Raw genomic sequence first — 27540 nt, forward strand, 5'->3', positions numbered from 1 at the left:
TGATAAAGGGTTACAATTTAAAAAAGAAATTTACTATTTTTTCTCATAGAAATACATGCTTAAAATTAGGACTCCCCATATAAATTCAAGCAACAAATATTAGCCAAAACTCGCTTAAAACCGCATTTGTCTAACGAGTTCCCAGGAATTTAATTCCCTGACTCGAAAATGAAGGCCACTGGCCGTGGGGCAATCGCATTCATAATTCCCTTGGATTGTTTGGCCGAACTTGAATTACTTTTGGCTCTTTGGATTCGCCGGCTTTCGATACAATCGAGGCGCCAGGAAGCGAGAAAGTTGGCCATTCTGAAAGGGAGAGAGATGCCAGGAATTCCTGGCCACTGCGAATGCGGGCCGAAACTTTACGCATATTTTTGCATTAATGAACCACCGAAGCCCACACTCATTTTTACCCCTGCATTTGCATTTGATGGCGGCATTGGACCGGGAGCTCCACCTAATTGGTCTGCTGGCCCCCGAAAAAACTACGCTTTGAAACTAATGCAATGAATTTCGAGGAGGCCAGCAGTTTCGGACCTCTGGCAAAATGCTGGCGATTCGCTGCAGCAATCTGCCGACTGAAATCTGCCGCAAATTGCATTGTCAAGTGCAGGACAAGCGGCCGAAATGAGCAGCAGCACAAATGGCCAGGACACTCAAAAGCTCTGTCATTCGGCAGGGCGCAGGTCATGGATATAACTCACCTGGAGTGCACTGTGCAAAAAAAGCAGGAAAATTAAAAAAAAATATTGGTATTGCTTGAATATTTCTATGTTTGCTGGGAGTTCCATTGGTAGTTCTACAGCCGATGAACTACTTTAGCACTCAGCACATTTATAATCTGGTTAAAGTTAATTTTTGTTTTAAGTTAGCGTTGCTCATTATTATAATTCATAAAAATCTAATAATAAGTAAAACAACAGATAAGATCAGTAAAATTTTTATAGGAATTTTAGGATATATTATCAGTATTACAGCACGGCTTAAAAATGTTCCAGATATTTAGTTCATCATATTTTAGTTTAAAAAAGGCAATTTCTTTTGACGTTTGTATTATTTGTAATCTCTTTTATTTTTAGATATAAATGGTTTTTAGCTAATAAATTAACAAATCAGCAAATAAATGACAACATTTCTTTATAGAATATATTATTTATTTTATCATTATGGTCTCAATATCAGGAGTTCTTAATCTTTAAGGATCATTATTATGCACAATAATTATTATGCATAATGCATTATTTAAATAATTTTCTCAGTGTACTGCTCATCACCTCATTTCTTTTCGCACAGCACGATGCGACCCTCGATTGTTTGAGTTTAATGGACCATTAAAATGGGGAAAACTATTTACGCTGCTGGCGAATTTTAATCAGGAGCGTGCTACAAATTTGACTAATTGAATGACGACAAAATGGAGACCCATTACCTCGTGGGGGAGGAAAAGAGGGGGCTGGGGGTTGACAGCCAAGTCAGCCACCTCTTTTCCTCGATTCGAGACGAGCTCTTCATATTTTATTGCCCCGCCTTAAGTTGACTTTAGTCGACTCGACTTGACTTGGCTTCCTCCTCCTTTTCCCATTTCCCCGTTTCCCCATTTTCCATTTCCCCATTTGCTTTTATGACAGCTGCCGCATTGAAAACTTTGCATCTGCACTTTGCAGCTGCCCGCGAGGGGCGGTGGAGGGGTTAAAAAGAGGGCGTGGCAGGATGCGGGTGTATAATATAAATTCATGACTTTGATAAATTACCAACTAATGACCCAAAAGAATGGCAAACTTCTGGTTTTTAGTGCAGAAATCAAGCGTTAACTTTTCGACTTGGCTGCAAATAGAGGCAAGGGCTGCTCCTCGTACTTGGAACTTGGCTTTTATTGTATGCCCAGCCAGCTTTTGGGGGCCAGTCCGAAACAATGGCTGCTTAATGGCTCGTGACAGGCGCTCTTAGCCCCCTCGCACAGCTGCGGCCACAAAACTAGATCTAAGGCCATAAAAATACTTGAGAAACATGTAAGTATTTAATATATTGCCATAGGTTTTGTTTACTTCTCTCTGCTTTCAATAAAGAAATTGATTTATAAATTATGCAAATAGCAATAAAGTATTAAACTGCCTATTCTTTCTTATTTTCCATCATTTCAGTTAATGATTATCTTAAATAGACTCTAGTTTGTCCACTTTGCAATAAAGAAAATATTTAATAATGAAATTGTTTATATAGTTTTCAAGTAGCTATTCATTATTATTTTCCATCACTTTTTCTTTGAGAAACTATTGTTTGTTAAGTGGCTTTTCAATGAGGAACTTAATTCAAAAATAAAAAAGTTATATTGTTTGCAAGTACCTACTTATTATCAGTTTTTATTATGTCTTTCAAGTATAATTTTCAAGAGGCTCTAGTCTTTCATTGCCTTGTTTTTTTCATAAAAAAGTCAATGCAGAAATAATGAAAACTGCAATATAATTTACAAGTACCTCTCATTAGTTTTTTTCTTTAAGAGACTTGTCTTTTCTTCAATAAAAAAATTTAAATTGATTTAGTTTACGAGTACCCAGTGATTTTTAGCTTTTAACATTTTGTTCGAGTAACAACTTTGGGAGACACTTGAAATATCATTTAATTTCCCGAGGAGTACTTAATTTCCTATTATTTCCACCGAAGCTGTGTCGCATCCTTTCCCCAAAGAAAAGTGCGGTGCAAGTGGCAGTTGCGAGACAAAGCCAACCGACTGAGGAGCAGAAATTGACTGCAAATGCAATTTGTTTAGAGCAATAGTTGCATATAAGTAGCTCCGCTGCGGCAAAGCGATGCAGGGGATGGAAGATAGGAAGGGGGGGGCGGGAGGAAAACTCGGGAAAATCCAGATGGAAAGTGGCTGTGGGGGATGTGCAGCAGCTTAATTGAGCGTAAATAATATTGGACCGGGGATAGTGGCACATGAGCAGCCACGGATGTTGCACAGAAACCAGTCAACTTCAGTGCACTTTCATTAAAATTACACAGTGGGGGGAAATGGCAGGAAAACGGGGGAAACTCGATGGAAATTTGCCTGTTGCCGGCTGTAAGTTTTCCTCACTGCCAGTGCAATGGCCTTTGGTTGGCTTTTCTCGGCAACAAGGAAACCCTTCGATGCAACTGTGCTAATCAATTTTCCAACTTTTCGCCAGCCACTAAATTATCTCGCCGCAGAATTCTAAGCCAATTGGAAGTGAATCCAATGCAGTAAAGTTATTTTGCAGAAAAGGCAACTACATAAATAATTTTTAAATGTCTTAAATTAAACTTAACTTCTTTAGTAAGTTTCAAGAAATTAATTTAAAGTAGTTGTACAAAACCGTAAGTAAGTGAGAAGTATAAATTTAAGTAATTGTTATAATTAAATTGTAAATTTGAGATAATTATTTTCCTCTACTAGATTTTATTTCCCGTGACTTGTAAGTTTTTTACATTTTCTCAGAACCTTTTTAATGCTATCGCTGATTTTTTAATTGTTCCAATTAAATTGTAAACTAAGGATTAGTGGGGAATTTTATTTCCAGTGACTTGTAGGTTTGGCTCCAATTCGTTTCTATGCCACCACTTAGAACAATTGTAAAGTCATTTAAGATCCCTCAAGTTAGGGGCAAATTACCAAGAAATGCATATTCATGCCTTGGAATTTATCGAATATTTATGCCCAAAAGAGGAGAATTCCGGTGAACGATTAATGATTTGCAGGTTGGCCAAATGGCAGGCAATTTAGCGCCGGACGCGTGATCCCTGTTGGCCATCGACAAGTTGGCCGGAGAAGTTGTGGCCAGCGTGTTGGCCAATTATCGGCGACAGCCAGTTGTCATTATCATTGGTTGTGTGTGAGCGAGAGCCGCAGCACGCTTTGCATGTCAGCCAACTGTTTGTCGCATTTTGCTGATTAGTAGTGCAGTGCAGTTTAATTGCAGCATATCGTTGCCACTGGGGTGTGCCACCATCCACGTGCCATTGCTGTACTGGTGCACTGTGTTGGGGGGTCAGCGGGGTCACCGGTCGGGTCAACGGGGTCACGGGGGGTCGTACGTGCGTATTTATGGGTCAACTGGGACCAGGGGTAACACCCTCCGCTTCCATTTCCACACACGCGATGTGCAAGGACTTCCCTCCTCTTCCTCTTCCTCTTCCTGCTCATCCTTGGCATAAAAAAGTGAATATATATAATATACATATATATATATCTGAGTGCAGCACTGGCGTGACTTTTACAACGCATGCTGGGCGAAATCTGTCAAATAGATCGGACGATAAATCATCTGCAGATGTTCCACCATCTTGTGGCATCAATAATATTAAGTATACGCCCCGTGTTGCATGCGGAAGTGCATGCAAACGCGAGATATCATTTGCAAGCGTTTACTTTTGTGTTTTGCATTGTGTAAGAACCAACAGTTGGATATACAAATTACATCTGTCTTATCATTTATGCACAAGAGAGCCATATATTTTAACTGCATTTTTGAAAAAGTTAAGTCTTGTATTTTTTTAAGGTCTTTTAAGAGCTCATCATTTAAACAATTGAAAAGTTTTTATGCCTTCAAAAATCAACACTTGAATCATTTTTGTAAATTGATAAAATAAATCAGTTTTTTGCTATTTTAAAATGAGATTCTTTCCAATGTTTTTTCTCTTTGAAAGCACTCGACTCTGCACAGGAAGAGAATATCATTTAATTTGTATTTTTTTGCGAGCATTGATATACGTGTACTTTAAAATCTCGCCGCCGTTGTTAAGCCCGATGCGATAAAGCCAAAAAATAAGGCCACAAAAATGCGAATGAAAATAGGAGACGAAGTATGCAACATAAATTCCAAAGTCGGCACGTAAAATGCTTTTTTGCGGCATCGCCAGGCTCGCATAATGCGGCTTTTAATGGAATTAACGTGCGCAAAAATGTTTCGCTGCCGTCGACTAAATGCTCTGCAGCTCCGCCCACTTTCCCACCCACTTTCTAGGCCAGAGAGCCCCCCAAAAAACAGGGCCACATGTGCCGAGGGGGAGAAGGGAGAAAGGGGGAGGGGGAGGGGGATGGTGGAAAGTAGGAGAGACCAAATGGATTTGGGGCTCAGTGCGCACCATGTACGAATGAGTTGTGATTAATTTTTGGGCCTGACAGGATTTTGGGGCGGCTGATTTCGAGCACCGCCGATTTGATTTATAAACATGAGCCGCACTTTTCTTCGCACTTGTTGAATGGCCTCCCGTTGGCCGGAAAGAAAAACGCCAAACGGCAAAAGGCAAAAGGCGTTGTGGAAAATGCGGAAAGCTGGAAAAAAAAAGGAAAGGAAAAAGGAAAAGCTGGCGAGTTGCGTGCTAGGCGATGATAATCGTTAATGGAACGAGTCACACATGTCAACTGGTTAGGAAGTGGCATTGGTTAATCGAAGCCTCTGATGGATTTATGGTCGAGAGGGTGCCATCAGTCGGCTGCTAATAACTTATGGTTTTTGGTATTGAATACAGTCTATTTTGGAAGATTTTTGCTTAAATTTAGAGCCTGGGAATGTTTACTTATTGGAAAATGTAGCTTTGAATTGATAAATTGTCATTAATATTTATTAGGCTATAACAGATTTAGAATCTGGAAATGTTTCATTTTAAAGAATTATTACTTGGCTTATTAATCTGAATTATTTTAAGGTAAAAATATTGTTCTTTATATCTGAGATCAAATTAAAATTTATACGTTTGTTTTATCTGAATTAAAATAACCTTGCTTTTAGAGTGAACAAAAGCTTTTTATGTAAAATCAATATTAAACATTAAAAAAAAATTAGCAAACATATATGTATTATTACTTTAAGGTCATATTAATTGTATCATATGAAATATAATTTCCATACCCAAATGGCATTAAAATTTCCCATACACATCCAGTCAAAAACTTCTTGGTTCGCTTTTATCCCCGGACAGGAATTAGGATCCCCAGATGCCTTTGGCTCCAAACTCGAAGAAGAGATGTGTGAATCAATCCGCAAACCTTTACCCAAAAGACCCAAAACGAAAGGGAAAAGCGAATGGAAAGCCGGGGGAAACTCCTTTGGCTGCTGGGCAATTTACATAAAAACTTTCCCTGCCAGAAGAATACATATTAAAAAGTGGAAAGTGCGGGGCATATATGTAGATTTTTCGGCGGTGGCTTAAGTAACACAAAGTGCAACAAAAGTTAATTCAGTTTTGAAATGGTTGTGAGCTTGCAAGTTTTCCGATATAAAACCGCACACACACACCCACACACACACATAAAAACACACGCGTATACTTGGTATGTGTGGGTGCGTGCGTGTGAAAATCTTATTTTTCCGTGCCAGCGGAAAACTTGATCGAAAGTTTTTCTCCTCCTTTGTCTGCTCCTTGTATCCTGTATCATCTTTTCGTGTCCTGTCTTTATTTTTTTTTTCGCTTTTGGTTGCCCTATTTTTTGTGGGTACAAGTAATATTCATGAGATCTGCGTGTGGCTGTCAGCAGCGGAGGTGAGTCCTTTTCGAGGTCCTGGCCATTAGCTGACCCCGCTCCCCCTTTACCACTCCCCCTTCTCAGAATCCCCGCTCAATCAATGTCAGCTTGGCAGATCCGACATCCTTCGCTCTGGTTAAATCACTTGGAATTTTATTGGGTAAACTGTTTTGTAATTATTTTCATCGGTTGCCATCTTATGCCCGGTCCAATTAGCAAAAGAGCGACAACATGTTGCGGTTTCCTAACCCCTGATATATATATGTATATACTGCATTCTATATACTATAACCAGATACAGATGTCCTCTCGTTCAGATTTGCTGACAGTCTGAAAGTCTGGCTGAGAAACCTCATCGATTTGACTTTTTGCGGTTGGCTTGATTCCGTTTTTTCTTCTTTTTTTGGCTGCGAAATTGGCCAGGGCCAAATGGCAGTAAATAAAGGAAAGTTGTTCATTTGGCTCGGGCGGAAAGGTAATCATTGGGCTTCTTTTTTTTTTGAGAAAACAAACTGAAAAGTTCGCCAACAATGCCGCTGCTTAATTCTTTCCGAAAACATGTTGTTCTACCGGCGAATTTTTAGGGATTGCAAGGAAAAGCATTATAAATGCTTAGAATCAAAGGAACGAAGGTAAACATTAAATGGATTTTTTGTTTATCTAGCTAAAAGAAAGTTTCAGGTGAAAAGGAGGGCATTTAAGCTTTAATTCAATCAGTTTAAGTCTGATATAATTAGGTTAAAAAGAAACGGGAAATATATTTGGCCATATAAATTGAAATAAACCCAAAGATAAATGCTTTTCAACACCTTGGCATCCTTAAAGAGCTCGCGTGCTTCCCAAAATGGTCCGATCGCATGGAATCAGGGGGAGTATGGCCGAGTATAATGAATTGGAATTAGTAATCGTCCCTAAATACTCGCCGCATTTAAGCGATGTGAAACTGGCTGGTTGGCTTATCGTGCCAAGTTGGGAATTAATTAAATTCTTAGCCTTAGTCTGCTGGCGACTGCAGGGAAATGAAAGCAATAACTTCAAACTTCAGCAGAAAGAGAAAGCCAGCGAGAGAGAGAGAGAGAGAGGGAGAGGGAGAGAGTGTGTGAGGGAGATGGAGAGACATTGTAAGCATTGCTGGTTAATGGGTCAGGTGATTTTCTATTGTCCTCGCCGTTGTCCTCTTTCCCGCCGGACTGCATGTTTAATCCAAATTACTAAAATACACACATACACAGGAGTAAGTCCTTTGTGTGTTTCGCGTGTGCGTGTGTGGGTGTGGCAGACTGCTTTGGTATTGGTGGTAGTGGTTGTGGTACACCTACATCTTGTCCAGCCTTGTTTGCTGTATTTTAATGAATCTATGAGTCGACCATTCTGTGTGCGGTGTTAATTGAGCCAAAGTCAAACATTCTGTCTGGCGAACATCTAACCCATCACCACGACCCACCTTTCCCCTCCACTTTCAGCCCACTTTCACCCCGCTTTCACCTCCCACTTTCACCCACCTCACCTCACTTCAATTAGTGGCGAGCAGCATTGAGGCTTTCCCCGCACTTTCTTTCCATTTTCTCTTTTTTTTTCTCCTTTTTTTCGGCTGGCCTTTCCTTTGCGTGCTTCGAGTTGTGTGTTAATTTGATTTTATGAAAATAGCCACAAGAAAAGGCCAAGGAAATTGCCGATTTTATGGCTGCAAGGGTTATAAACAGGTGTATTTTTCATTTGAGGCCAGGGTCATAAATAGTAATCGTTGCTTAAATTTAAAATACATAAGCCCCGGGAAAAGCTATTAGTGTTTAATTGGCTCTTGGGCCGAAAATAGACTTTTCGGCTTATGAACATTTTTACAACAAAATTGCAAAAGAAAAGTAATTGATATTGGTCTAAAATATAAACATTTTTAAGGCTCCGAAAAATGGTTTACCAAGCTAAAGTAATTTTTTGTATCCATTTAATACTAATGATGCATTCATAATTGCTTGAAATGATTAAGGTTCGTTGTATTGATTTCTAGCAAAATGCCTTCATAATTTCTTGATTAAATGCTAAATCATTTAACATCTTGAGTGTCCAAAATAAATGTGAGCTCATGTTCTACCTCAAGATGCTCGGCACTTGATTGCATTAATAATAGGACAATAATAGTGGGTATATGTCTGTGTGGCCGGTGATAGATGAAAATATAATATTTATTGCCCGTTTTGTGACCCACTTCGATGGATTAATAACTTATCTTGGCTGCTGATTGAGCGAGTTCGTGGACTGCCTGACAGTTTCCTCCCCCTTCCCCTTTTGAAAACCCGAAAACCAAACAGACAAAGCTTTCCCTTTTTCCCGAGCTGTGGAGTTTCCCAGAGTTTTGGGAGCGGACCATGGAGCTTTTCTCGGGCGATGGCGATATTGATTTCCTGCGGCATTAGGCTGACTTATAGCCTGTGGTGTCCAGGGGGTTGTAATGCGTACAACGGTGCGTATGATTGACGAAAGGACCAAGCAGAGTCGTCTACGCAATTTGGATACTCCCCATACACACACACACACACACACACACATAAAGACAGGGAGAAAGTGGCAAAGAAATAACAAGGAACAGACGGCGATGGAGCAACAACAATTGACAACCATCTTGTTTGGCAAATAAACGCGAGCCATTACCACGAAACTAAAATGCTGTCTCAATATTATTATTATTATCATTTCTATGGCCTCCGCCCGCTGTCGCTTTTCCTCCTCGGTTTATGGGCTCCTTGTTATTTTCCTTATTTCCTTACTTTCTTCTTCCTTATTTTCTGCATTTTTTTTTTGTTTTTTTGTGCGCCACTTTTTATGCGACACTCGTGTTTGACTGTCAAATATTTCAACAGTCCGAAAGTGACAGCTGTTAATGGCATTATACATTTGTGTGGTGGCCACGCCCACCAATTGTTTTTTTTTTTTCAGGTGGCGAGTCCATCATCTCCGGCAGGTCCCAAGTATTTTATTTTATTTTATATTATTTTTCTTTTTCTTTTTCTTTCAATCCTCTTTGCAGCCATAACAATTTGCATTTTATGACCCTGCCCGGCTGATTTAAAAACTTTCGAGCGAGTTTCCCATTTTCGAATCGATTGTGCGGGCGTCAGCTGCTAATTTCTTCGATTACGAACTGTTTTATGAGAGGGCCACTCGGCCATTAGGTCAGCTCATCAATCAGCAGCCCATCAATCAATGGCCCACAAAAATAACTGTTCCCTTTTGTGTGGGAGGGTTGAAGGAGGAAAGGGGGATCCCTCAGGAAAATTGGCGGGGGGCATGCAACACTTTTTCGCGAACACAAATACATCTAGTTTTTGGATTTTTCCGCGAAAACTTCAGTTCGGCGATAAATCAATCCTGAACGGCCAATCAATTAGGCGCAAACAATTTTTTTCTTCGGCCATTATTGATGCGTTCATCAAATTTGAAATGGGAGAAGTACACGTGGCTTGACCTTGGCGAGAGGTGAGGTCTGGGACAGTGCGTTTCGTGGGTGTAAGAACAGCAATTCCCAAAGAAATACTATGGAATGACAAACATGATATTTAAATGGTTTTAAAGTATTGTTGCATTTATCAATTAATTTTCTGTAGAATTTAATAGCATTTATTTCCTTTTAAAACTTTGTTTTTCTCTCCGATTATATAAACTTATTAGCACTCCTCAATAATAAACCCCTACTATAAAAGAAATAAATAAACTACAAACTAAATGACTTTTGCTTTATTAGGTGCGGAATTTAATTGAACAAAAAACATTCTAAATGACTCCCTTCCACATCATTAGTCTTCTATCTGTAGCAAATTTAATAATAATGTGATTTACTTTTTGGTTTCTGGGGGACTGTAATATGGAATTCAGTTGCGGGAGGCACTTCCATCGATCCGAGTTCGGTAATAAAATTGTCCCCTTTTTTCGTCCATAAATTAACATTAATTTCGTGCCACAACAATGACCCCTGACCCCTGACCACTGACCCCTTCGCTCCGTTTGTTTGCTTTGTGTGTTCGTGTGTATCGTAAAAACGCAATTATAAAAATTAATGTAATCGATGGCCAGTTGAGATACTAATTGGACTGCAGTCCCCGGCAATTGTTTTCGATAATCCTTTGGGGCGTCCCTTTCTGATCCTCGGCTTAATGGATTAGCTAGTCATTCAACTTTCAGTTGGCTTAATAACCATTTGAATTCAAAAGTCCTTTTTCCATTATGCTGGCCAACTCTTTAAAGGCAGGCAAATGAAATTACTGCCTGATTGGCAAAAGCAAACCAAGGACTAATTGCTTAAATTGAATCAACTGTTCGAGCGTTTTTCTCCTGCCGAGCTCACACTCAATATTAATTAGCAAGTGAACAAAGGACAGCAGGACATGCAGCAGCCACTTGCCGTAAATCCTTTCCAGGACACCAATTGCGCTTAATTGGCAAGCGTACGGGGCATCGTGTGCCCAGTTCTCCACTTGATTTTTAATGGAGTCCTTTGCAAAGGATCCTTTAGTTTTTAATAACTCATAAACTAGTTGCAATGTAGATAATTTTAATTCAGCATCTCAATTGCTTGAATCTTGAGTATCTTTTTAAAGATTTATAATTGAAAGTAAAAGGAAAGTCTGACAGAGAAAATGATTTATAAATTCTATTATGCTATCCATGCTATAAATCCTATATTCTCTGTGTTCTCATATTATTATCTAATGAGTTAGGATACCACCTAAGTTATATGTTCATAAACCCTTATATTTGTTTAAATTGAAAAGGTAAGTTTGTAAATCTTCAAACTGTAATGCTCTTCAACTTTAACCTCGAGTGCTTAGATACTCAAGTGCAGCCATTCAATTGGCTTTGAATGTCGCCCGTCTGGCAACAAGTTTAATCAATAAATTTTGCATTTCAATGCGAGCAAAGTTTTTCGCTGGCCATCGCGAAGGAAAACTTGTTGCACCAGCAGCTGGGAAATGCGGTGGAAGGCGGTGGAAAATGGGAAGTGGCCGGTGTTGTTGCTGCAACACAGTATTAAACTCGATTCGCATTTCATTCATAACACAGCGACAAAGAGAGAGTGGGAAAAGTCAGCACTCATTCATTTTCCGACTGTCACACAGATACTCACATTTACCAGCGAACAAACACACACAGACACACAGGCACACACAGGCACACACATACAAACAGACCCGCAAGCAGACAGTGCACTTTCATTCATTAAAAGCCATTTGGGGGGCGGCAAGGACTAGAAGGGGCGTGGCACCTTGTGCGGCTGCCAAAAAGGCAAACTCCTCTGGCATTCAATTGCCAAACGCTCGGAAAATTCTCGGAAAATTGAGCAGCTATCTCTCTTGAATTCCGCACAAAAGTACAATGTAAACAGATACTAAAATTATTATGCCAGCCATTTAACACTGAAGAGAAAACTAAATATTCTTCAGAATGCGAAAATAACATTTAGTTAGTCTTATAAAAAGCTGATGTCAACAGAAAATAAAAAATAAAAAATTGAGAAATGATAGTTCTTGGAAAAATGTGAATTGGACGAACTAAATAACAAATGAAGCATTTTCTTCAATAAAAAATTTTTTCTCGGTCCTGTTTAAAAAATGTAAAAGTAAGAGCTTTTTAGGAAAAATGCCTAGATTTTCTAGGAATTTTCTACATTTGCAAAAATTGGGCTTTAAATCACAGGAAAAATCCTAATTAAGTTGGTATGGAAACAGTCCTTAAAACATTTTAATAATTTAACATAAGTTAAATTTGTTGTCTTTGGTAAATTCTTGGTGTTCAACGCCCTTTATTTGATTGCCTAAAGTTTGTGCCAGAAAAGTAGGCTACACAACATTAAACCTTCTATGATTATTTCTTGTTAAGGATATTCAACTTGGCACAAAAATGGTTGGTTTCTTTTTTTTTTTTAATTCAAAACATGAAGATATTAAGTAATTTTGAAATATATTTAAAAGTCAAAGACTTGCCAAGCAAATCCCTCATTTTTTTGTTGGGAAAGAACCACTTATAATTTGGCTGTCTGAACTTGGCATTAGAAGCCATTGGCCCTCGCACACTTTCACATGCAACAAGTAAGAGTTGGCGAAGAGCCCTCAAGGTTTAATGTCCTGTGAGTGTGTATATATTTTTTGCAGATTCCCCAGATAAGCTCTGATAAGGATTATATATAGTATACAGACCGCTGCGGCTGCGATTGCTGCTGCTGCTGGCGCTGCTGCTCGACGGCTGCCGACGGCCACTGCGCAGCGGAGCGGCGACGTTGGCGGTACCGCCGCTGGCGCTGCCGACGCCGACGCCACTGCCGCTGCCACCGCCGCCGCTGCCGCTGCCGACATCGACGTACTCGGCCACGTCGCTGCTGTTTTGTTGTTCTTGTTGTTTTTCTTTTCCTTTTTTTATTGTTGTTGTTGTTGTTGTTTTTGCGGACTGCGAGAATGCCAACGGTGTGTGTTGCACCTGCAGCAGGCCAACAATCGAAAGTGTTCGCACGCTCAAACACACACAGACACAAACACAGAGAGGCACGAAAAAAAAAACGGTAAAAAAGGACGAGAGGATGTGAAAAATATACACACACACCCGCTGGCAGCCAAGGCACACGGATACACGGATACACGGACACGCACACGCACACTCAGCCACTTATGCGCAATGGCGAGTTTCGCGATAGTTCGCCAAAATTCGCATAGTTATTGTTTTTGTTGTTATTTGCCGCGCTACTGGCCGCTTGTTTACTGTTCGCATTCACTTCCTTCGCATCCTGTGATTCGATTTCAATAGTTTTTATTCGATTCGCCGGCTGCCGTGGCTGCGATGCTCTCTGGCTGACTGCTGCGGCTTTTGTGGCACGTCTGCGACTTCAACACCAACTGAGTGGCAGCCGTCGAGCGGAGGACGCGAAGTTTTGCGTCGAGTGGGCAGCTCCTTGCCAGCGAACAGCTGTCCTGGCGCCAAACAGCTGTTCGCAGCTTTGGCCCCAACAACCACAGGACATCGCCAAAAGCTCCCCAAGTTGGCAGGGCAAACTTGTTGAGAAAACTTTCCCCGAAAGCTCTGCTCTCGGTTGGCAGGACCTCTCGGGTGCGTGGAAATTCAAAAAAGGAAATGCAAAAAGGACTCACCTGTCTGTGTGCTGGAGTCGAAGAAAGTACTGGTTGTCTCCACGGTCATCGTCCCGATGGTTCCGTCGATTATCTGCGCCGAGGAGTCGCGCCGGCCTCGATATCTAGGGAAAAAGGATCGTTAGGATTATTGGAAAAACATATGTATTATTCAATTCGAATTGCCTTTTAAATTGTTCTTATTTTTTCATTTTTTTTCGGCTAAACAAAAGCTGCATACCAGCTTTTACAAATATCAGAAAATAAATTTTTTTTTGAAATTTCTATGTATTGTTCTAATAAATTTGCATAACAGTTTTTTTTAGTTTCAGAAAATACACTTTGCTTTTAAATTTTTCGCATTTTGTTTTCGTTAAAATTTCTTATTTCTTCAAAGGGGTAAAAATTTCAAGTTATCTAGTAACTATTAATCTAAAGTGTCGATCAACAATTGTAATTAATATCTATTAGAATTATAAAACAAACCCATTTAGTAATTGCATTGTAGAATCCCCCCTACTCACCGACAGACGTCGTCGCTCTGGGAGCTCTGTCGCCGGAAGTTGCGGCAGCGGATCATCTCCTCGGTGGTCGACTGCCGCCGGAAGCCGCGGGCGATGAGGATCTCCTCGGTGGTGGACTGCCGCCGGATGGCCGGCCGCTGGTTCTGCTCGACGGTCGTTTGCGTTTGCGGGCGGGAGCAGGGACTCGGATCCCGCGACGAGCAGCAGCTGTTCGAGTCCGGCGACCGGGGCGAACGGGCAGCGGAGCTGCTCTGCCGCCGGAGCGTGTGCCGCCGCGGACTGCCGTCCCGCTCGTGCGATCGGTCCGGCGAGAGGTGGGTGCGCGAGTCCCGGCGGCCGCCGCGCGAGGCGCTGTCCGGCGACAAGGAGTCCCGCCGCGAGGTGCGCCGCTCGCAGTCGTCCGGCGGATCCGGACTGAGGGCGGGCTGCGAGCCACGCCTACTGCCACCGGGCAGGCAGCCCTCATCGAAGGCGGTCGCCTGGCGCTGCAGCCGCTGGAGGCGCGGCGCCCGCTCCGGACTGACGCCCGCCTTCGAGTCGCGCCGATTGACCCGGCCGCACTGCGTCTGCGAGTCGCGGCGACCCTTCGGTGCCGTCGGACTGGTCGCCGGCGGCGTCACCGAGCTGGTGATGATCGTCGGCGGCGGCAGTGCCTGGCAGGCGGTGTCCACCTGCTGGTGGATGGCGGCCACATTGGCCAGGTGGTGAGTGCTCGAGTGCTGCGACTGCGAATGCGAGTGCGTCGATATCGATATCGGGGGGCATGGAGTGGTCCGAGCAGGAGCCCGCTGAACTGGTCGACGGTCGCTGCTCCTGCCGGAAGTTGGGGAATTCCGGCGCGGCCAGCGAGTCCCGCTTCTTGGCCATCTGGTACTTGCCGGGCGGCGGGGGCGTGGTCACCCGCCCGGCCACGTTGCTATCGCGCCGACTGCCGGACAGGTAGCTCTCACCGGATCCGCGCCGGGAGGCCTGGATTTTTTGGTTTCGGTGATTGGCGGGATGTGTTGGTGGTTCGGAGTGGTTGGAAGTTGTGTTGGTTTGGGTTGGTTCGGTTTGGTTCACGGGCCAAAGCGATAGAGAGAGAGAACGAGCAACCGAGGGAGATAGAGAACGGGTTAGGGGTCAAGGTCGAGGCAAAGGTGGAACTAGGATCAGAACTTAAGAGCAAGGTCGCATGGCAAATGACTTCAAAATATAGTTTCAATTATTTGCAACTTCAAAAGTTCAATAACTTTTAATTTTGTTATTATTTTTAAATTATTCTAAAATGCATTCAAGGTCAATTATATTATTTTTCAATACATTAACTATGGTTCTTCACACTTAAAAATTTATCAAATATTATTATTAATACAAAAAAATCAAAATTCTTTAGTTACCATTTATTGAATATATAAATGCTTTGTATTAAGGAGCTATTTAATAAGTCATTATAAATTGAATTGTATTTGTGATATTATTACAAAAAATATTTTAATTATTTTAAGAAATTTTTTATATTTATAATTTGGTGGGCAAAACATTTGTTGATTTCGGAACTAAATCTCTTTATCCCTTCAAGTGCATTTGTCAGCGACCCGCAGAGCATGCGGTGTATTATGGATCAAGTAGCCCGATATTGGGTCCCTATCGGGGATCTACACTTCTATATTCATCTATATCTAACCCCTATACTCACGCTTTTAGAGCACTCGACGACGACGGGCACGGCGACGGAGCTGCTGGGCGGATCCTCAACTGCCCCGCTCTCGCGTCGGTTCCAGTGGCGCACGAACTCGGCGGTGTTGGAGTCCCTTCGCGAGCGCATGCTCCGGATGCCCGAGTCCGCCGAGGACTCCCTCCGCTTCCGCGGCGCAATGTAGCTGCTGCATGCCCCACCGGAGCCGGAGCCACCCGCTCCCGTGCTGGCGTCCGTGGTGGTGGAGGTGCGCCAGGGGAGACTGCGCGCCAGGTCCGCCAGCGTTTCGCGGCGATTGAGCTGCGCCTTCGAGCGGGACGCCTGCTGCAGCTGCTGTTGCTGCTGCTGCTGCTGGTGGTGCTGCTGCTGCTTGGTGCCGCCGCTCCACTCGCGCAGGATGTCCGTCAGCTGGGCCAGCGAGCTGCGCCTCCGTCGCTGCAATCCCGGCGGCGGCGAGGTGCTCGGCGGTGTGGTGATCTGTGCCGCCGAGTCCCGCCTGCCACCCAAGCGCTGCCGAATCGTGGACTCCTCCAACTGAAAGAGGAGTAGTTATTTTGGGGATCCACTAAATGATGTCATCTTTTTGCTTTAGTTTACTTAATAAATTGAGCGACCAAAACTGTGTTAAAACAAAAACAACATTTGGTTTCAATGCCAAAGAGTAAACTGTTACTGTTTGCATCGACGTGTTTTTAAATTTTAAAAGTAATTGTGAACAAGAGAGAAGCAGAGATCGAGGAGATAAGCAATTAACTTCCCTTTATCTCACTTCTCTCTCTTTTGCATGCTCAGCGTCTCTTTAAAAAGTTGTACAGTTAGGTTGCTCCAATCTCCAAAGAGAAGGTGACCGAATAAGTCGAAATTGAATTATGCACTTTAGTTGGCAAAATTTGTTTCAAAGTTACAGTTATATATTATTATTATTTTCTTATAATTTCATAAAGTTAACTTGGTGTTGAATTTCCGTTCACATAATTAATAAAAACAAATATCAATAACAAAATAAAAACAACACAGTTCCTAACAGCCCTTTGTATGTATGTAAGTCTTTACAAATCCTTTTATGTATGTACTATATGTATGTATTTTATGTACATACATATGTATATTAATATTAGTTTTTAATATGCTGGGGATTATGATGCTCGTAAAACATATGAAAACAATTTTCGTATATAAAAAATATTTCTTATGGTGGGAAACCTTGTACATTTTTACATGATATTAACAAAAAAAAACAATTGAAACTGATTTCCAAATATATATTTACGTGTATGTAACTATGTATATGGGCTCTCACAATTTTAAATCTCACTTTGCTGCATTTCTTGTGACCTTGAATTTGCATATGCGCTCCACCATATTTTTTTCTCCCTTAAGTTTATACATTTTCAAAGTATCACTCTTTACAATTATTTACAAGGGTTCTCTTTCACTCCTCTTGGGTTTTTGATCGACTCATAGAAATATTTTACTTTACCTGCTCGCGCACAAGATCGTCCCAGCCGTTGCCGCCTTGCCACACCAAACCCACTTGGTGCGACATGATGGGCAGGTTGCACACGAAGCAAATGGCTGTCATCGTCCTGCAACGATACGAATCCTTAATTAGTGAAATTACACAAAGTATATTCAAGTATAAAATACTTTTTGGTAGGAGTCATGCAGTAAAAAAAAGAGCGAGAAAAGAAAATTGAAGATGGGACAGATTCATGCGGAGAAGAAAGGCCGAATGGCAGGTGTTATTTTTGGATCGGCGTTGGCTGGCTGGAAAAGCTCTTCCTTGCGAGGAAAAGCCTAAGCCATCTGTGGTCATGCGAAAGTTGAAGGCTCAAAGTTTCCCAGAAAGCTGGTTGTGTCTGTGTGTCTGTGTTTGTGTAGGTGTGTGTGGCATGCGGTGAAAGTTGAAAGGATGTGAAAGCTCCATGGTGAGAGTCCTGGCTGTTAGTTAAGTTTTCTGTTTACTGTTTACTGTTTTCAGTTTTCTGTTTTCTGTTTACTGTTTACTGTTTTCATTTGACGTGCAATATATAGTGATATCATAGAGGAAAGCGTAGAGTAGAAAGTTCGAGAGGAAAGCTTTCTGATTTTTGAGGTCAGGTGGCGCCCCTTTTCGATTTGTACTGATTTTTGAATGGATTTTGAATGTTGGATAGCTAACTTTTTGCGTATGACCACGCAGGTGCTGCTGCACGGCTGATCCATGGACCGGTAATGCCGCAGTTTTGACATGGCGCATGTTCTGGTTTCTGTGGCAGCGCCCGCCGGTCCTCGAAACTGAGCGGTATCCTTCTGCGACAGCCGCTCCTGCGGCGATCCCTCGTTTCAGGTGGCTATATCTCCTCCGTTGCCACCGATTTCGATGTCGCCTTCGAGTTAAATGGGGTTTTCGGCTAGCCGAAAGTGCGATGATTGGGTTTGTATTTTTTTGTATTCTTTGAATATTTTGTGGGGCTGGGGCTGGGGTTGGTTTTATTTTTATTTTTGGAGTGGGGTTCTGATGGGTTTGCTACACACACAGAGACACAGAGATACACTGGAAAAAAATCGAAGAAAATAGTTGTTGGTGGTTTAAACGCATTGGATGGGGCTCAATTTTCGAAAGGCTGGCAAATCTCAGTTTACAAAAGGGCTTGGGATTTACTAGGTGGGTCAAACTACGGGTTAAGTAAGGGGGCATATAATATATAATATTTCATTATATGTATAGTAGATATTTATTTTTAATACTTAGGAAACCAAAGTTAAAAATTATATAAATATATTTTTATATAAATAAAAACAATAGAAATTGTTAACATCAAAGATAAGAAACAAGAGGTAAATTAATGTTTAAATAAATTTGAATATCGTGTTGCTATGTGGAATATTTATATAATAGCTTGCTTTCTAGTTTTAAAAAGCCTTTTAAGGCATGTTAACTCCCTTTTATTGCTCCCCCTTCACTCGTTAAGCTTCAATTTTCCTTCGCTTGTCCTTTCGTCGATTTAAAACCCGTGTATTGTACACTTTTCCTGCCTTTTTGCGTTTAATTGGTTGGATCCATCATACGCACTGTTGCCCAAAGAACCATATAAAGAAATCGAGGGGCAACGGACCGTTTCTCCGCCTCAACAATTGAGTATTTATTTTCAGAGAAATATAAGGAGGTCCAAGTAACAATACTTGATTTTTGAAGAGGCTGCCGCATTTTAAGTTGATACTTATGACCAAAAATATAAGTAGAGATTCCAATTTCGCTTGTTAATAATGCACAAATAATTCAATTTAATTTTTGACCGGCTCAAGTTTGTTTGCCTATTGAATTGCACGGCGGCAAGGTGGGAATACACTGCAGGAAAAAAGGTAGTTATATATTTTTAATTATATAAGATTTATAATCCAAATTTCAGATCTCTTGGGGTTTTAATATAAAATCATATTTAGTAGATCTTAAGAATGTTTTATAAATATAAAAAAATTCTTTTTTAAATTATGCACTTATTTAATTGCTTTTTTGCTAAAAATAGTTTCTATTTTTTCGACCACTGTACTTCGCTTTGACGTTTGTTGGCCTGAGAATTGATGGCTTTGAGCCCGGCCTGCACAAGTTCTGGCCAGCAGATGGCTGCACTTCAGCCAGATGCCAAATGGAAACAGTCGACGTTGAATTCCAGATGAATTAATGCTCGAAGGCGGTTTCGTCGAGGCAATCAAAATGGCGTATCAACTTATTTGGCCGCAAGTTTATGGCCATAAACTTAATAACTGCCAGACGGCAGGATCTCCCCTTCTACATGTGAGTGGTCTGTGTGTGTGTGTGTGTGAGGGAGTATACAAGGACATAGACACCGCACACCGGAAGTGGTCGAGTGTGTGGCTGCTCCATAAAAGTCGAGACTCAAGTTTCCCGCCAGTCAATGAAACACTTGGCCAAAGTAGTTGCAAGCACCAAAGTTTCCCACTTTCCACTTTCCGCTTTTCCAGCTGCCTGCTCTTCGGTGATGTGAAATGCTCGGTGGGAAAGCAATTTTGAACCCAATAAGTACACACGTTTCGATTGAGGCCCTGCAATTTGTACGTTTCACTGAGGAGATGAGGTTTTATTTTCCCCAATTTTCTAGCACTGCCGACTTGTAATTAAGCTTTCTGTTTGAACTCCCTTATGATGAAATTCTTTTGGCTTTCAAACTTTGAGCCTCAATTGTCTGGCTCTTGCTTTAATTTTGTAATAAATATTTGAGTTCGTAGGTTTTGTTTGTCAATGTTTGATTTTAGATTTAATTGCTTTGATCTGCATCCTTGGTTTCAAATATTTATTTATGTTGCATATGAACGCTATATTGAATTGATGTTTAAATTATATTGGAATTTATTTATAATGTGTTTAAATTTCAATGAGACTTTTAATGTTGTTTGCAATACTTAGATTTAAATCAAACGTTGTAAAGCAGACATTTTTTTTCTTCTTTGTTATAAGAGTTATTTATTTAAGAATTCTTTCGTTTAATGTTTTTTGTCTGTGCATTGGTGGGGCATTTTGTCTGCTTCAGTTTTGGGTTTCTTATTTTTGAACTTGGGGAAAAGTTCGGAAAAGCAGCAGAAAAGTCAGTGCTTAATCAATTTCAAGTGCACAAGAGCAGCCAGAAAACCTGCAGGCTGCGTGGCCATATTATCCACCATCTGGAGGATCTGCAGGATAATGGGGAATTGGGGGATGGGGGGAATCGTGGACTCGAGGATGGAGACTCGAGGATAAAGGATGGCCACCTGGCAGCAGGCTCAAGTGGGCGACTGGTTGATTGACAGCTGTCAATTTGTGTTGCCTGCGAAGTGTGTGCCACGAACAATTTTCAACTCAATTTTCCCACTTTTTGCAGCAGTGTCCTTCGGTCCGGTTTGCGGCTAAGCCGTACCTGATGAGCGTGGACACGGACGGAGCATCCGAGGTCACGGGCTCGCCAATCGGCAGAAAAGCGGAAAGCTGCCAAGCTGGCAAAGTTGCAAGGTGGCAAAAGGTGGCAAAAGGTGGCAAAAGGTGGCAAAAGGTGGCAAGGTGGAAATTGGAAGGCTGCGCTGGTTGCTCCTTCGTTTCCGATTCCAATCAGCGAGTTGCCCAACACTGGAACCTTTGGTTCCAAAAAAAAAAAAGGAAGAAAATGAAAACGCATCCCAACAGCTGTAGCTTTCCGCAAACGCAGAAGTAACCGAATGCAATTTTCTGCAAGCTAGGAAAGTTTCGCAGGTGGAAAACTCCTTTAAAACTCACTGAACACTGCGGGCTAATTAAAAGTTTATGCCAAGGTTCCAAATTTAATCCACAAAGCAAATGTTTAGACTGTTAATACTGGTAGTTATAAAAACACAAGTTTTTTGGGAAATAATTCCTTCTTGTAGAAAACTTCTTTCATATTTTTAAAACCATAAAATTAAAGTCTGTTTTGAGTGGTGATTTTCTTTAAAGTTCTAAGAAATTCTATAAAATAGCAGCAAAAATGATTATTGCTTCTAAAAATACAATTTTATTTGATGTCCAATTTGATTTTTATGTGGTACATCCATAGTACAACAGCATTTTGCAATAGTTATTATTTATGCACAAATTTTAATACTTTTTGTAGTCTTAGAATTTTTCAAACCCACAGATGTTTCCTCCCCAAAACTGCTGAGCAACTTCTGTGGGATTTGATGAACCTAATCCCCTGACTTCATTAATCTGTATTATATTTGAGAACTCATTTATCTCCACTCCTGCGGCAATTTTCCCCGCCTCGTTTTCCCCCCATTTCCACTTTGTTCCACCGCTAAATGAAACAATTTAGTTAAATGGTGAACATTTTACGTTTGCCATGGGTTGTGGTTCTATTCAGTTGTTACTTTTGTCCTTTCTTATTTTTTTATTTCTGCGTTTTTTTGTGAACTGTTGTCCTGGCAATAAAATGCAATTCGTACGAATGGGAGAAAGGTGAGCATTTTGGACGTGGCACCTGGCGGACACTGTCCGTCTTTCTTTTGATTCGCAGTTTTCTAAGTGACTTTTCGTGTCCTGGTTTTGGATGGTTTTCTGGGTGGTTTTCTGGGTGGTTTTCTGGGTGGTTTTCTGGGTGGTTTTTGGTGTACTGCCGTCTGCTATTTAGTTAATTTTAGAGCGTCTGTCGGCCAGCCCCCTGAAATATTACTTGGGCTCTTTGCCAACAGTTTCCTTTTGATGTAATTGCGAGGGGGGTGGTTGTCCAGCATCCTGGCGGTTCGGTGGTTGGGTGGTTGGGTGGTTGATGTTGCTGTTCCTCAAAGGACGAGCAGGTGGGTGCGGCTATTCATTGATTAACTGCCAGGACTCACTGGAGACACGTGAAAAGTGGGGACGCTCTAGCTTGACGGCTCTTGGGGCCATTTTCATTTAACATTTTCATTTTCATTTTCATTTTCGTCTTCGTTTAAGGTTTTTTACTTGTTTTTTTTTTCTGTCAGCCGTTGTTGTTGTCATCTTGGGTTTCGTTTTTGGCATTCAAAGTTGAAATACCTGAAAATGCTTGGTAAATTAGATCAAAGGACCAAAAAGTACGTGTAGGCATTTAAGTCCTAACCTGTACATATATATATATATATCTTTATATATATATACTGTAAACGCTCCTGAAATTTAAATACGCGTTTTGTGTCCCCAACTTTTGACACAATTTAAAACAATTTTATTACAGCATTTCTTTTCAGAGCATAACAATTTAGGAAAAGCTTTTGAAATTAAACAAATAATTTTGTGATTGTTTTATTTTGTTTATTATTGGCTTTGTTTTTTTTTATGCTCGTGTTAAATAAAAGGTTTTTGTTTGTGTTAAATTATGCGTATTGTTCCACTGCCTTTGTTTGGTTTTCATTTATCAAGTGCTCACTGTTCAAATATATATATGCACTAAGTACTTGAAAAGTAGGATTAAGTAATTTGCGCGTGCCACTTTCAATTTCTCGCAGGAAACGTTTGGGGAAAGTTGGAAAAATGCTTTTCCTCCTGCTCCACCTCCCACTTCTTCTCCTTTTCCCCCTCTGCCGTTTTTCCTCTTTCTTTTCCCTTTTCCCCCGTTTTCCCCCCGGCTTTTCCTCTTCTCCGGTTGCCTTTGTAAAAGGCTTTTCGGCTTAGAAGCCCGGCCAGCCATTTGAATAAATAAATAATTAAAGCGACTTTTACGGGGGCCACTCGCACATACAATATATCATTTGCGATATTGAACCGTCACTGACCCGCGTCATAGTGTTTGTAATAGTGAACTAGTACACACCCACACACACACAAAAACACATATTAACACCAACTCGTGCTGAGCATAATTTCCGCTGACAAAGTTGATAAAAAAGTTGTAGCACACTTTTCAGGCGACCGCGGCGAACATTATGCAAATCGGGTGAAAAGGCGCTGGCAAAACACTTAAGCCGTTTTGTCCAACTGGCTAACACTCACACAAACACACACACACATACACATATAGCTACACACTCATACACTTAGCCCAGCGAGGGGCATTGTTGCTGGGAAATCTAATTTCCTTGGCCGACGCCATGCTGCGCTTTTCCTGCCGCTGACAACCCCTTTCGCCCCCCACATTTTCCACCCCCCTTTCTCCGCATTTCTCCAAGAGGTTTTTCCTCGCCCGCCAATGCTGTCTATGCATGCATAATTCAAATGGACAGCTCGACCCTGGTCGGGATCCAATGATGATGATGATGGGCCATGCATATTTGATGGAATCATCTCGGCATGACTTAAGGACCAACCAACTGTGGCATGGTTTCGGATCACAGGCTCCGGCATTTTTATTTATTTAAGCAAGGTCAGGCTGCCAGCTTTTCCCATACATCAACTCCATAATACTGAAAAACATCAAACTAAAGTTCCTGTAAATACTTTCGTTGGGATTTGGCCAACATTATGCTGTAGAATTTTGTTTTAGTTCAGCAATTATGTTAAATACAAAATGCCGGAATTGATTAAAGGCATTTATAAAGTAAAATTGGCCCTATCAAAAAAGTTCCAAGCAAACTCTTTTCATAACAGAATTTTGTGAGATATTTCCTTTTTTTTGCTTAGGGGTAAAGGTTAATACAATTTAACTTTTGCATATCTGCACACAGAAGTTACAAAATATTTTGGCAGATTTTTATGATGAAAGTTTTTGGCCAAGAATTTGCAAATATTTTGCATTCCGTTTTTGGGAATTCCAAGAAAATTATCTGACTAGTTCAATGTATACCATTTTCAAGAAATCCATAAAGGAATATTTTAAACGTTCATGTTTTAAGGTAATACATTTTTAACATTTCTTTTCTGGTTTTAAAGCATAAAATAATGAAAAAATCTTGGTAGCCAAAAGGCATTCTCATGTTATATTTTTTATTACCTTTTTTTCTGCTTAAGCGAGCCCTCCTTTTCAAATATTCTAAGCCTCTTGAGACTTTTTCAAGTGTCGTTAGTGAAAATATCAAATTAAAGCTGGCCATACCCAGATCAAGGCCTCCTAATTATGCTTAAAAAAAGTCAACTGCAAACACTGGCTAACAAAATTAAACAAAATATTTGCAGCGAAGGAAAGTTAATGAGTTCCAGGCGATTAGGCTGAAGGATAACTTTTCCGGCGGGGAAGAGAAAAGCGGAAAAGCGGAAAACGGAGGAGTGATTCAGCTGAATCAATAATTTCGTGGATATAAAATCATGCCGTTGAATTTTTGATAAGGGTTGAACCGCCGGCCTTTTCAAAGGACTTTGCTCCTCAAAATGAAATCCCGCAACATGAGCAACAGTTATACCATAAGTGGGTGGTGGTGTGGGTGGCTTTTCTGGGTGGTTTCGGTTGGCTCCTTCTCGGTGGCTTTTGCAGAGGGGGGAACAGCGCCAAAAGTTGGGCAGTCAAGTGCTGCCAAAGTGCAAAGCCAACAACATGGCAACAAGGACGATGAACGATGTCAAAAATAGTGTCTCAACCGGCCAAAAACGAGCCAATGGTTAAAGGGGAAGGGGGAAGGGGAAGGGGAGTGGGAAGGGGTTGTGTTTTTTGGGTGGTTCAATGGGTGGTTGGGCGGTGCTGTGAGGTAAGTGGTGCGAGCTAAACAAGCAGCCAGCGAACGAACCGCATCGTTTGCTCGTTTATTTGCTAACCAGTCTAAAATGAAATTAATTATAGTTACGCACAGTTTCCGTGACCCGCAAGGACCTCCCCCCTTCCCCTCCCCCCTTATCGCCCCTCCCCCTTACAGAGAGTGTGTCTGTCGCTTTTGTTTTCAGGTTTCGTTGTGTGCGTTTCATTTTTTTTTCTTTTTTTGGTGGCTTTGGGAAAGTGCTGCAGGAAAGCTGTTCCTGATAAATGGCAAGTCAACTAGTGAACAAGGGCTTTTGTGGAAGTGCACTTCATGTTTAGACTGGGCGCTTGCCTGTTTTTGTAATATAGATGTATAGGAAATGATTTCTTTACTCCTAGTGTCGGTGCCAAAGTAAAATTAAAATGTATCTTATTGAACTAGTGGACTAATTGAAATTGTATTCCCTCAGAAAAATTCCTAAAAATATTATATACAGTTGATGTTAGTATTTTAGATCAAAGATAAGAGCTTATATTCAAATATTTGACAGCCTTTTGATCCCTGAAAAATGTTAGTCAATTTTCATATATTTTCAATATATTAAAAAAAAGAAAATATTTAAATGTTGCAAATTTTTGAAATATATTTAATGATATCTAAATTAAATCCAGGTTTTAAAATATTCCACTTCTATAAGCAGTATTGTATTTCTTGTATTTATAATACAATAAATTAAAGTAGGCTATAATTTCTTAGTTCCACAACATTTCTGAGGTAATTGTAAAATAAATTAACCCAAAATTACAGGGTATCGAAATGAACGGCTGGGAATCGAACGAGAAGCGTAAACAAATTATGCAGCAGCAACACAACAATTTTTGACTAACATTGCCGGGGTTTTGGCTAAAAATAACCAAGTCAGGGGTTTACACTTTTGACCCCACCTTCCCCTTTGACCACAGTTTGTTTTTCTCTTTTCTTCCTTTCCCCCTGATTTTTATACCCTTGCAGAGCAAAAGGGTATTATAATTTCAGTCAGAAGTTTGCAACGCAGTGAAGGAGACACCTCAGACCCCATAAAGTATATATATTCTTGATCAGCATCACGAGCAGATTCGAAATATGTATGTACGTCTGTCCGTCTGTCCGTCTGTCCGTCTGTCCGTCTGTCTGTCTGTCTGTCTGTCCGTCTGTCCGTCTGTCCGTCTGTCCTCCTGTCGGTTTCTATGTAAACTAGTCTCTCAGTTTTAAAGCTATCTCGCTGAAACTTTCCCAAAAGTTGTGTAGTTGTTGCACGCAGTATATAAGTCGGAATGGGCCGGATCGGCCGACTATATCGGATAGCTCCAATACAAGAGAATGAAATAAAAAATTCTCACTCTATTGTTTTTCATCAGATCGACTTGAATTCTTCAAGATGGCGTTTTCTAACTGTTATTGAATTTCGGATTAAATTTGATCAAAATCGGATAACTCTATCATATAGCTGCCATAGGAGGGATCGAAAATTATATATAGAATTAATGGAAATAAATTGATAACATCGTTGTTTTTCATCAGACAAGTATGATTTTTGGAATATAGAGTGTTCTTACGACTCTTGAATTACGAGTTAAATTTGATCAAAATCGGACAACTATATCGTATAGCTCCCATATGATCTATAGTCAAAAATATGGAAAATGAATAGAAAAATCGTCTTAGCTTCGATGTTGTCTAGCCTTTATGCGTTTTGTTCGACATATTTGATGACTGCAAGGGTATATAAGCTTCGGCTTGCCGAAGCTAGCTTCCTTTCTTGTTTTTCTTTCGTTTTGGCCCTTGTCCGGCCAGCTGATGTCTGTCTCTTTTGGCCTGACCCTGAACTTTTTAATTAATACGTGCAAGTGCGTGAGCATCGAGCATTGAAAGGGCTCGTCGAGCACACTCACACTCACACACACACACATACACATATACACTCATACACCCGCAATGGCTGTCCAAAATGGCGGAAAAGGGGAAACAGAAATGGGAGGTGAAAAGGGGGAGGGGGAGGGGAGGGCGGTGAAAAAAGCAGAAGCCGCAACAAAAACAAGCAAGCGAAAGATGAAACTCGTTTTGGCCTTTTGCTGGTTACAAAACGCGCCATAATTTGGAGTTGCGAGCACTGAGGGAAAAATTCTAAATACATTTAAATGGAAAGCTATAAATATTAAATATTCAACAGATTTTATGAGCCATAAATAATGTAAAGAAATAAGTTTTATGCCATCTAAAATGCATTTTAGTTAAATAAGGGGTTCGATTTTATAAGAAAATCCTTTAAATTTCGAAATATCAATGGTGATTTGGCTTTGCTTGTGTGATTTATGTTTTCTACCCTACTTTGAACATTTATCAATGATTTTTTTGCAGTACTTTGTGGCTGTGTGCTTGCCATGTCCCATTTCGCTTTTGTTTACATTTTATATCAAAAACTTTTACGAGCTACAAAATATGCTCAGCCTGAGCCAAGAGCAAACAAATGCGAGGGAAAATGGGCTCGTGGAGAGGGGCAAAATAAATAAAAATAAAATTGATAGCATGTTCTTTGGGGTCTTGTATGCCCTGTATGCAGAATACACACACACACACATACACAAAACACTCTCATACATTTGCATATGTTTTTGAGCGTGTGTGCGTGTGCGTGGTAAGTGGATATATGGTCGGTAT

At 40.9% G+C, this 27540-nt stretch overlaps 1 protein-coding gene across 1 annotated transcript in view; it reads right to left on the reverse strand.

Moving 5' to 3' along the window:
* The window catches only part of LOC108095561, a 103558-nt gene that overhangs the window by 39535 nt on the left and 36483 nt on the right, over positions 1 to 27540 (reverse strand). Inside the window, 6 exon segments of the mRNA XM_043207516.1 lie at positions 13615 to 13718; positions 14118 to 14869; positions 14871 to 15086; positions 15796 to 16329; positions 17276 to 17381; positions 17957 to 18331. Of these exon segments, the coding sequence (XP_043063451.1) occupies positions 13615 to 13718; positions 14118 to 14869; positions 14871 to 15086; positions 15796 to 16329; positions 17276 to 17381; positions 17957 to 18027 (1783 nt within the window). The 5' untranslated portion in view covers positions 18028 to 18331.

The sequence above is a fragment of the Drosophila ficusphila genome, unplaced genomic scaffold (genome assembly GCF_018152265.1).
Source record: "Drosophila ficusphila isolate 14025-0441.05 unplaced genomic scaffold, ASM1815226v1 contig_198, whole genome shotgun sequence".
Taxonomy (NCBI): Eukaryota; Metazoa; Arthropoda; class Insecta; order Diptera; family Drosophilidae; genus Drosophila; species Drosophila ficusphila.